General features: G+C 36.5%; 1 protein-coding gene across 1 annotated transcript; it reads left to right on the top strand.

Annotated features, from left to right (window-relative positions):
• Positions 1-435: 435 nt before the first annotated feature.
• LOC139128589 (sodium-dependent multivitamin transporter-like) lies at positions 436-10,339 on the top strand. Its single transcript, XM_070694338.1, has 8 exons — positions 436-466; positions 619-686; positions 1,050-1,204; positions 2,494-2,579; positions 3,774-3,829; positions 4,124-4,212; positions 7,391-7,496; positions 10,292-10,339. The coding sequence occupies exons 1-8, from the start codon at positions 436-438 to the stop codon at positions 10,337-10,339; spliced, it is 639 nt and encodes a 212-aa protein (XP_070550439.1).
• The last annotated feature ends 2,259 nt before the right edge of the window (positions 10,340-12,598 follow it).

Raw genomic sequence — 12,598 nt, 5'->3', positions numbered from 1 at the left:
AAAGGCTTGCGTAAAGTGAGGCAAGGGTACGCTTTTTCAGTGATTATATTTTCCATTAAAATATGCACTCTTGAAGACAAAGTGAGTGAGAAGTGTCATTGTATTTAAATTAACATGAACTGAGACTTGCAAAAAAATGGCGATTCAATCAATTCATGCGAGTCATTTCCAAATTTTACCTGAGAATATTAAAGTTCATTCTTACGTACATTGAGAAACAAAATCAGAACAACGACTAGCCCCGATTTACATTATATGTATTGGACAGCCAATTTAAAAGACAGGAAAACAATAGGTTTGTCCACACAAAGTTGAGCATTGCACTGATTTATCAACCTTTCCCCCTGATTGCAGTATGTCGGTTTGCGATACAACCTCGGTCTACGCATTGCATGTACTCATTGCATGAGTACTGCAATTTACATGGCGACCACGATGGTAGGACCAGCTCTGGCAGTTGAAGCAGGTACAGAGAATCTGAATCTGAAGACCATATATATATATATATAGAGAGAGAGAGAGAGAGAGAGAGAGAGAGAGAGAGAGAGAGAGAGAGAGAGAGAGAGAGAGAGAGAGAGAGCTTACTGACATGTTTTCATCTAAATCTACTCTTTCCAGTCCAAGGTATTGAAATGTTGAAAACTTTAGTCTTTGCGAGTGTAATTGCTACCTTCTATACAACACTGGTAAGCAACGGCATAAATTGATGCAAATTCCCATTTTGACGCCGATGGTAAGCAAGTCCATGCAGTCCCCTGAACACTATCACGGTCAGTCTTGTGATGCCGCGAGTCCTTTGCTAGTGTAGAGGGCCACATTATTATGGATATATAAATCGATTCACGTTTGCTTGTCCATGAAACCATGCTATAATTTTGGTTTGGAAGAGCATTGTGTTGCCGGATCTTGGGTGATCGGGGTTGCCTATGAGTATTTTCATAATCTTTCTACAAGAACTGACCCTCCTATTTCACTCATGTACTTATGGATGTAATTTTAAAATTGTCTGCTACTTATATTAACATGTATATCAATATTCTTTTTAACAGGGTGGAATGAAGGCAGTCATGTGGGCGGACGTATTCCAGTTCATTGTCATATTTGGATCAATTGTGGCGGTGGCGGTTCTAGGAACCGATAAAGTCGGGGGAATCGCGGACGTATGGAATATCAACAAAGCCGACCAAAGGCTGATATTCTTTGAGTAAGAGGGATGGTGATATAAAATATATTGACCTTACATGTTTGAGTACATTAATTTTCATTATTATGGACAGAATGCCAATTCCTCGATTGAAATTTTTATATCATATCAATCTAAATTATTCAAAAGGCCAGGGACACTACAAGAAACATCTGTAGGGTTAAATCTGGACGACACTTAGTCTTACTAAGCTTCAATTATCTATATGGAAATTCAAAAAGGTCTCCGTAGAGCAATATTTTAATGCGTTTACTGTATCGCACGTTTTTTATTAATATTTGGGTTCATTTTTCCAAGCTGTCAGACTGATAACTGGGCTGCATGAATATTTCATTCTTAGTAAGATGACATCTTCAGTAGTTTTAGAAAGATAGCCAATTCATGCATTCAACAGTTACACCTTGAAATTGTAGTATTACTTTTGAAGAATTCTTTAAAAAGGACCAGGTTTTATGCAATTAAATATACAGTACACTAATGTCTAATATCACAATCTTCGTACGTGACCACTTTAAAAAAATCTTATTCCCGTTGTCAACAATGCATTGCTTACATTCATTACCGATCTTTACAACAGAGTTCTTTTTTACCAGTTTCAACCTAGAGAGGTCAGCACGTCTATCGTTCTTTGGACTATTTCTGGGTGCTGGAATTGGTAGCCTAGGTAATGCTCTATCTCAGTCTACTGTACAACGATACCTGTCGGCAAAGTCTCTAGGTCATGCAAGAGGGTAATACAAATCACATTTCTATTCGTTCGTTATACCTTATGTACTCATGTGTCTTTTTTTACATTGTTGTGTGATGAGGACTGCGGTTTGTATACGTAGGTTAAAAATAAATAAAACCAAAAACGAAACGAAACAAACGGCTGTCGACAGTCCACTGACATGATTTATTCGGTAATCCAATTGAACGCTTTCATGCGAATATCGAACAAGTTTATTGAACGTTTAGGTTTTAAATTTTGTGTCGCGTGCGGTATACTACACTGAATGGACTGGTTGGGCAAATGTTTGACATTTGACAAATTGCGGCCGATACTTTTATTATGTTACTACATAATATTATGTCACCTCAACATGTATATAGACATGATATGTTCTGTTAGAATTTACTAAGACGTGCATTTTTCCAACAACTTAGACATTGAACTTTAGTTTTCTTTGTTAGTTGATGTTTACAAGTTAACAATAAAAAAGAACAAGAAAGTCGACTCGCTTCAGCATGTCAAAATATAACGATCCTTGATCATCACGTATATTTCAACCTTGTCTCTCATTATCCAGATCACTGCTACTTAACGTTCCAATTTATTTTGTGATGTTTCCTGTAATGTTCTTGAATGGACTGGTACTATATGCTTACTACAATGGTGAGTATGCATAGTTAGTTTGAATGTTTATTATGTCTTTAATCAGAAATTAATTGTCACAAGCTAAAGCAATTAATTGTACATTATTACTACTTCAAAATGCTCGGAACCGAAGCTATTCTAAGTTCCAGTAGCACTTAAATGACAAGTTGAGTTCACATGTATTCATCTGATGTGACTTTCTTTTTTGTCCCAGATAATCAAACGCCATTGGTTGTTGCTATTAATTCAACGGATTCGACTTTGCCTTCTGGTATGTGAGGTACTTTCCCTGTTCAAGCCAAAAACTGCATTGTACGACATTTGGGGAAAACAGACCGATCTTAATCTAGGCGTAGAAATTTTGTTGAAGATTTCATGTTAATGATACTTAAGGCCGGTTTGACGTTTCGGTCAATGTTTCTCGACAGAGCTAGACTTGATGAAAATTTTACTCAGCCGTATTATTTGCAAGAAATCTGGCCATATCATAGCCCACACGTTGTATCGCGTTTTGTGAAGGTTTACAGAAATCACTATGCAGTGGTTTGCTTTGGCATTAGACGAACTTAACATATTGTCTAAATCGACTTGTTGACAACACTGTCGAATGCAATAACAGCTAAGCGGTAACATGAGTCGATCATAAAAAATCAACTCTGCAAAAGTTAAAACATTGTCTAGCAGATGGTCAGACGTGGTCTAAAAACACCATCACATATGTCCAAGCACTGTCCAATCTTACCACTTGCTTTCAGGTGTAGTTGTTTTGACTACGTCTGACCTGCTGTCAACTTTCACTGTGATCGACTTAAATTACTGCTCAGCTGATAATAACATCGACAGTGTTGGCAACACCTGAATTTGGACAATATGTCTATTTCGCGTAATGCAAATGCTTCAAAGCAAATCACTGTAAATGATAGACGTGTTTAAGGTGGTCAGCAAATAATTATCTAATTGCATATCCAAGTGACGCGAGTGGAAAAAAAGCGTATTCTAGAAATGTCGATCGTCAAAGAGTAGGTATACTAATTGTATTGAACATCGACCATCAAGTGTATGGATTGTATCACATGTAAATTATTTGAGTTCATTGATGGATAAAATTCCATGGCAGCAGTGATAACTTAAATGAGTAATCGCATGTGTTTTTAATTGAGCACATTAATCATATCAATACATTTGCCTTTTTTTACCAAATCTTTCTCTTAGATACTGCAAGCGTGGATCCAATACGATATGCACCTAACTACGATAAAGCAGACCAGGTACGGATCGATACGCCGACGAGATATATTGTCACTGTTTGTTTTCTTGAGTCTTTTCTTGTATTTGAAATGAGAATGGAAAGTGAAAATGCATATCTGTCGGTTATACAAGTAAAGAAATATCACCCCTTTATACATTCGACTGATGAGTTACTACTGTCTTGCAAAAAACAATTAAATGTAAGCAGCGGCCTTTCCTGATCTATTCCTTAAATTCATATATTCCTTTGAGAGCATTTCACCTCCTAAGTTCAGTATGGCTACTCACGTATGTTAAAACATTTATCTTGGCAGATATTGATGTATTTCATAAGTTCGCAGTTTGGTCAGATCCGAGGAATGCAAGGTCTGTTCGTCGCCTGTCTCTTTGCAGGGGCGTTGAGGTAAGTTGTACGTATGCATTTATATCATATCCCTGTCAGAAAAGACAGAATTTTCAGGCGACTTTGGAGAGAATTATCAAAATCTAAAGGTATATCTTCTTGTTGACAATGCAAGATGCAAAGCACGTATTTTCCACATTGATAAAGAATGATTAGTTTGAAAATGTAATACAAAAACAATGATCATTAGTGTAACCTTCATAAATGAACATCATTCAACCTGGGATCTCGCACTACGAATCTTCTAATTTGGTAATTAATCAAATAGTTAAAACTCCAGGGACTTCAGCAGTTAATGAGGCAGTATGTTGATAAAGTTCCGGAAAAGTGTATCCCTGTGTAAATGCCGTCATGATAATATTATTAAAGTGTCATACTCTTATCTTAACGCAGTTCCGTTTCCTCCGGACTAAATGCTACTGTGGCATGCATACTGCAAGATGTTATCGAACCATGGAGACAATGGCGATAAGAAAAGACAAGAAATCAAGAACAAAAGAACGATGCTTGGGACACGAAATTGTCTAAAATAATGAGTATGTACAGTGCTCGTTCTTTAACTCACTGTAAATTTATTTCATTGCAAATGAATTATAATATATATACCTTATAGACACTTTCAAACTTTTATTTTCTCTCATGTATAGAAGCCCTAGAAATCAGACCATGCACAGTAAAGTCATTATTTGCATAATAGCACGTGACAAGCGTTTTGCTGAATTCAATACTAGAATACCACAAAATATTGTCGTACAAAGACCAGTATTCCGTATCATTATTTGTGATTGTAATTATATCTCACAATGAAATAATATCATGTAGATGTATCTTAGCATAGACCCTCGAGAAAAATGGTTCTCGAGGGTCTTGATTTTGGCAAAGTATCCAGAGTTATGTGTATCGTCTCTGACGCGACCTTAAACTCTGCAGTGTGAATGCATTATTACTTAAGAAAAGTAGAAAGTTGACAATATTTTTCAGTTAAAAATACTATTGTATATATTTCACTTCAAATTAAAGACCGCAAAATACAGATCGGACAATTAAGCAAACAGCTGAGTATTTGTTCTGTCGATGGTATAGACCAACTGGCTAAACAGACTTTAAGCTCGTTTACTGTCTTTCGATACTGCAGTATATCGTCGATATTGTACAAATTTGTCTATAGTCTTCGTGAAATCCTTTGTAATTTATGATTACGTGTGCTTAAACGTTCATCAGAAGTCATAGATCAAACTCATTTTAGAGGACTTTCCCCACTGTTGAGATTTGTACATTGAAAAGAACCTTTCAAAACTGCACATGTCAAACTACATTTCCTCAAAACAACTCCATCCAACTGTTGGTACATTTTTACTTGCGCTCGTCATTAAAGCCAAGAGTTTATTTCCAGATTGTGTGCTTGGTGTGTTAACAACGTTAATTGGGTTCCTAGTCCCATACCTTGGATCGTTTGTTGAAATATCGAACATAATATTTGGTGTCTTCGCCGGACCTTTAATTGGCATTTTCATCATAGGGATGTGCTTTCCAAGGACCAATGCGTGGTAAGTACCTGTTGTTCGGTAAGCTGTTATTATAAACACTTCGGATAGCCCTATGCATTACATAAGGGAGCAGCAGTGAAACCAATATCTGTCTACGTTCTTTACTCTTTGCACGGTTCATTATATCCCTTACATGCAACATGCCAGAAAAGTCTGAATGTGATTACCCTTTTAGTAATCGCCGGCCAGGGATTATAGGGGATTTAATTTGTCAGAGTAATCCTGTAACCTATCATTCTGGTGCACTGTTTTTGTAACCTTTCATGAACCCTAAATCTTGCCTAGTGCAATAACACGTATAATAAACGTTAGTCATACCAGATTTAAAAACTTTTCTATTAGTACTTACGCACTATTTTCTTGGAAAGGATGTGCTTTGCAGGTCAGAACCCGACCATACATTACAACTGTAAATGCTACTTGTTATAGTTTTCTCCGCTGCAAACCATGCAGGCGAGTCTCACAAAATCCAAACTTTCAGTACCATCTCAATATTAGATCCGAATATTCCCTGCTTATATAACTTAGATTTAGTAAAGAAAAGATTAAAAGAAAAGATTTAGTAAAGAAAGATGTAAACCATTATCATCTGGGCACTCATACATAAGGTGTATCAAACCATTTGCCTGCATATGTTATTCATAGACCCTGCTCGATCGTATGCCTTATTGGCCAAAAGATTCACAAGACGTAATTGCCAGGCCTTATCAATTTTGCCACGTTGCTCGATGTTCCATTTCGCATCACTACGCGACACATTTGACCCGAGCTCCAATAGTTTACCGCAAAATCAACTTTGTACCGTTTGCTTTGATTAATACTTATATCGCCACTTCTGAAATAGTACATCCGGAGGCTATTGTCAATATTGTAATATACAGAAGAAAGATGTATAAGGTTTATTTCTCTCCCAATAACATTACGGGACACTTGCATCTAAAAACGATGCATTGTTTTACACTGATAATATGCAATATAAAGTAATATAAAGTAATGATATCAGATATAATCGGACGTTACATAACACTGAGTCAACAACTTCAGTTACCAATAGCTTGGCCGGTACTACTTTATGGCAAGTAGCCTAAACTCTTCTCTTATTTTAATCTCTCTGCTTGACAGCATTGTCATTTCAGGACATCGGAATTTGTCCCTAGTTTTATTAATTTGAACTAAACTATGGCTTGTAATACATTTATAGGTCTTATTCTGTGAAAATTAGAGCACAATATTCAAAGGAGTTCGAGGCGAACGATTATCTGTATGGGTGAAGTGCATAAGACACAGACCTCTTTCCTACACACTCGCTTACTATCTCTAATCACATATAGCAAACAGCTTAGGAGATGGCAAACAACTTTAATTAGGATGTAAATCCTTCGTTATCCTCGGGGTTTTGTGCGCTGTATTTTAGATGGCAGTGTCCCGTCATGATTAGATAGTTGTTGACTATATACGCTGGTTAGGGTTTGGTAACTTAGATACTGTGATGTAATTTTATCAATAATTTTTTTCTTATAAAATCCTAGATTTCCATTACATTTAGATTCAACGTTACCACACTATTGCGATCTTTTCTTATAACATTTACTCATATCATATTTCATAATGTTCCATTAATGCACTTGCAGGGGTGCTACGATTGGGCTCGTTATCGGCTTCTCATTTGGTATCTTTGTCAGTGCCGGTCCAATAGTAGCGAGGGAGTTCAATACGGAGTTACTTACGATACAGAAGGTACGAGGACTTCAGAAAAGAACAACATACTTACTTTTGTGCCGAACGGAAAAAGGAACACGCATAACTGAATGATTATAACACAAATCGTGGACTCATTCGATTTGATACATTTGCTTCTAAGATGTAACACTTTCCACTTTCCACTTCGAAAATGCAACACTTTGCATAGGTACCAAGATGAAGGAGAATGCTGGATTAGACTCATATTTGTGTAAGGTTTCAAGTGCATTCACATTTGTAGTGGAGCTTTTATTTCATCTCAGTATGTGTAGTTTTTTGTGTTCCATTAGCGCAACAATTCTACCTAATGGCTCTCTGAATCTTACAGTGAATTTAAAAATGGCTTGGAATTACAACGGGCTTGGGTGATAAGAAAAATTGGCGCCACATGCATTCATTACGAACATTCTCTTTCGATGCATTTTACAACAATTTAACCCAATACGGCGTTCACTATTCCACAGTCAACATCGTCAGTGTCGCCGCTCTCCAGTGGACGTCGTATTGGGTTCAATTACAGTTGCAAAATCTATCAAAAGACAATGTTTGTTATGATTGCAGTTGGCTTTATTTTCTAACGACAGAACGTTCTTCTAATCAACCTAAAACGTTGTAATTCCAAGCTATTTTGAAATTCACTGTAATCGAATCCATTGCGTAGATTTGTGTGGCAATTGCGAGATCTGATTTTTTAGGGTTTATATAGCTTGCATGAATAATGCCAATTTGCGGGATTAAATGTCCAGAAATAAGATATTTTCAGACTAACCACTTCGAATCTGATGGATTTGGTTACAAATAATGATCTCAGAGAACAGTTCCTTAATTCATTGAGCCGTATCATGACAATGATGTTACTCTTTTGCCTATTTAACAACGTTTACAATTGCATACAAAAGACATAACGTTATTAAAATAGTTTTTCAGTTATATATAAGACATTGCTATTTTTTATGTAAAAGATATGTTTATTAAGCTGTGTATCGATCATGACGGCACCAAGCTTCATAATGAGTGAACTGATAGGTTAGGTAGTATACGCTTCTAAAGTGAAAGACAAACTTTTGCTCAAACTTCCTAAAGGAATACTTGCAGGTCACATTTGGTTTTGTACTTCTGTCAAGTTATTTTGCGTTCATGGCCACGTTCATAGAGAACAAAGCAAGCTTCACTTTATTCCGGATTAGGCTTACACTAATTGTATAAAGAAGTGTTTAGTGATTTTATGGTATGTATAGTCCATCCTCATATGCAAACACTCACATCGTCGATTCTCGTATTATTGCATATAACTTTATTGCATTTTGACATTTGATGTTCCTAGATTTCCTTCATTGGTACTCGACTGTAAACGCTCTGGTCACATTAATTGTTGGTGTCGTGGCGAGCGAGATTGCTCGATGTGTGGAACCTTCTCTTATCAAACCTGTTGACCCGTCGTTGCTGGCGATTGCGCTACGGTAAGGTCAAATTAGTTATTTGTTCAGTCCTAAAGTCTACACATTTTAAATTGAAGATAGATAGCGAGCTAGATGGGTACGGCGTTGGGTAGGAATGTAATACTTTGATATCCATAGGTAGGTGTGTCCGAACGAAGTAAGCCTGTAGATTAGTAGGAAATTTAGTAATTAGTTAAACTTTAAAGTGAGATAATTATCCACTTAGTCAATTGGAAAGGTGATAGACACAATTCTATTGTTTCATATAGACCAAACAGGTCTGACATGTTGCCATGTCGCAATGTATAACATTAAACCCTTACTGAGACAAAAAGGATTACGCAAAATACAATCTCTCAAATATTGATGTTGTATTGTCTAATATTTATCCATTGAACTTTGCCGGTGTTGACGTAGCTAACATCAAAATAGTAATTTAAACGAAGCTTGTCATAGTTATTTTGTTAGTTTGCGTACTTATAGACAAGTTTGAGTGAACGAGAAAACTGTCAAAAAGGAAATGTGGTATCATATTCAAATGCGACCATCAAAAACCAATGTAAAAGCCTATGCGTTGCTCACGACAGAAGCAGGTGTGCACCACGCGTTTGCCCTGAGACTCATTCATGAAATGTAACATAGTGCTAAAGCGTTCTTGTTTCAAGGTGGAAAGATTCGAAATTACATATTTTAAAAGTAAGCTTATATTTGTGTGTTGTTCGGGCTTAGATATACGTGATATTATTGTAAAAGAACATTGACTGTTGAAATACAGCAAGCTAACTGATTGAGAAGCGAAAATATCAATTTGTCATCAGCGCCAATTCCTTATTAATTCTGTCGAAGTGGTTCTGAATTTAAATTATTATTCTGGAATGTACATAAGCGTTCGATACATGTATACAAATGCAAATATTAGGTTAACTCTTTCTACAATGTAAACATACTATATATACGGTTTTGGAAGTTTTGCTTAGTTCTATACGGGTGGTGCGTCAAGTTGTTCAGATGTACTGCCCTCATTATGCAAATTTGATTGGGCCTTTTATATGTATCGCGGAAAAGATCAATACAGTTGAATATAGCAATAAAACACCGCAATATACGGGACTACTATTCAGTTTTTACTAGAGCATTCTATGTTTGCATGGACAGGAGCTGTCTGCATGTGTCGAGGACCGGTCACATTTAACTAGTATACCCATCTATTTATGGTTTATTATAATTTATCATGCTTTCGAAGTTGACTCAATGCGAAGATAGAAGCTATGATGGAAACTGTGTGTACAGTCAATTGTATTTCACCAATGCTCACCATTCCCAGTATAACGGTGATGTTGTCTTTTCCCACAGACCGAGGCATCCCGGGAAATCTTACGATACTGCGAGGGAGTCGGCTGAACTTTCACTCTCTGATCTCGACGACACACATGTCTGACTGAATTTAAGATAAATCTTCAGAAGGCTAGTTTATCTACATACTTCCATATCACTCTCTCTTATCATAGTCAATGTAATGATTTTAATTCAGATTATGACAACTGATAATAAAGAGTCATACGCAAAGCCAACGACACCTCGTGTAGCGTAATTAATTTGGATTTGCTAATACCTTTTCTTTAAATGTTCGCACACACAAGCAATCATCCGACCTTCCGTTCACCTTATCGTTTACACATTACTCCTCATAATACGATGCAATTGAATACCATTCGACAGGAGGCAATTGTCTAAATCGATGAATAGAAGATTGTAAAGCAAAGTGATTAGTTCAAAGAACATTGGTGGCTAAGGTCTTTCCAGCTGACTACGATTTCAATGTAAATCTTCACAGCACTTGTCTAAATGTGACACTACCAGATAAAGTCTGATAAAGCAACAAGGCGGATATGACATTAGCCAGTGTCAGTGAAATGTAAAATTATGTCAGCATTGCATATCAACCATGATATCAATCGGGTTGTCTGCATCCTCCGTTAGTGTAACAACAAAACGAATTTGAATTCTGTTAAGGCTTCACGTAATTTCTGATCCAGGTGGTGGAAATATATTCACATTATTCGTCCCAACATATTCTCGCTCTTGAGATGGACTATAGGTTTACATTGGATAATACGAGTTCATAGTTTTCTCATAAACAACCATTTATAATGAATCAAATCGATGAAATCTAAAAATATTTTTTTTTTACTTTTTACCTGCCACTTTAAGCAAAGTACATTTACATGAATTATCACATTTTAGAGATATAGCTTGTTTTATGGAAAAATGTTAATAGTTTGCCGCAATAGACTCCCGTGTATTATGATTTGATTTTTTTGGACGAAGCACTATATCGACAACATTTTGCCTTCATTTTGAGGGCTCATTACGGTACATTTGCACCTAAAAACGGTGCATTTGTGGGCTTTCTATACTGATAATATGCAATCTGAAGTATTGATATCAGATATAATCAGACATCACATAACACTGGGTCAACAACTTTAGTTACCATAAGCTTTGCTGGTACTACTTTTGGCAAGTAGCCTCATCTTCTCTCTTATTTTTAATCTCTCAGCTTTACAGCATTATCATTTCAGGACATCGGAATTTGTTCCTAGTTTTATTAATTTGAAAATTACTTACATCATATTTACCCTGATGAGTTGGATATCAAAGAAACAAGAGAGGGTAGGAACTCTGCTTCATATCTTGATCTGTTCCTACAATTGGGTACTAATGGGCTACACACTAGGCTGTATGACAAAAGCGATGATTTCGATTTGAAATCATAAATATCCCCACTTGTCAAGTAATATTCCATCTGCACCTGCTTATGGTGTGTACGTGTCTCAACTTCTCAGGAATTGTAGGGCTTGTGATTCCTACACTGATTTTCAACTAAGACACAGCTCATTGGCATCAAAATTACTGAGACAAGGATACACAACAAAAAGACTCGTTAGGACTTTCAAAAAGTTCTACGGTCGATATGACGACATTGTGGCCAAATATGACACCTCGGTCACACAAATGATTAACGACAGCATTCCCGGCTTTGACTTATTACAGTGATTCATATCCTGTCTCTTTTCATACAATATTTAGACAATTTGGGACCAATCCTGACGGGTGTAGCATGCTAGCAGGGTACGCTTACCCATTCCGGACACCTGGTACCACCACTAATTATCAGTGGTTCAGGATGGTCCTACTTAAATTTGTAAATCACAATTGTCCCATGGACCTGGTAATATATTACCTTGAATGGAAATGATTATTGGACCAGTTTAATGTCATATTATTAACTTGAACTAAACCATGGTTTGTAGTATATAGGTCTTATTCTTTGAAAATTAGAGCACAATATTCAAAGAAGTTCGAGGCGAACGATTATCTATATGAGTGAAGTGTATAAAGCACAGACCTCTTTCCTAGACACTTACGTAATCACTATCTGTAATCACATATAGCAAACAGCTAACGAGATAGCAAACAACTTTAATTAGGATGTAAAAGCTCGAACAATCCCTCGTTCTCCTCGTGTTTTTGTGCGCTGTTTCTTAGATGGGAGTGTCCCGTCATGTAGGGGACTTCAAAATTATAGCAAGTCAGAAGGGGGACTTTAACAAATTGCGAGTTAGTTAGGGGTATATGAAAACACTTTTCTGGAATCTC

The sequence above is a fragment of the Ptychodera flava genome, unplaced genomic scaffold (assembly GCF_041260155.1).
Source record: "Ptychodera flava strain L36383 unplaced genomic scaffold, AS_Pfla_20210202 Scaffold_60__1_contigs__length_796720_pilon, whole genome shotgun sequence".
Taxonomy (NCBI): Eukaryota; Metazoa; Hemichordata; class Enteropneusta; family Ptychoderidae; genus Ptychodera; species Ptychodera flava.
The sequence above is the reverse complement of the archived record's forward strand: the minus strand, read 5'-3'. Positions and strand labels throughout refer to the sequence as shown.

Excerpts from the sequence above, each read along its gene's own strand:
- LOC139128589 (XM_070694338.1), top strand. The coding sequence starts at position 436 with ATGGTAGGACCAGCTCTGGCAGTTGAAGCAG. Across the intron at positions 687-1,049 it reads CTACCTTCTATACAACACTG|GGTGGAATGAAGGCAGTCAT; the intron begins GTAAGCAACGGC and ends TCTTTTTAACAG. Across the intron at positions 4,213-7,390 it reads CTCTTTGCAGGGGCGTTGAG|GGGTGCTACGATTGGGCTCG; the intron begins GTAAGTTGTACG and ends ATGCACTTGCAG.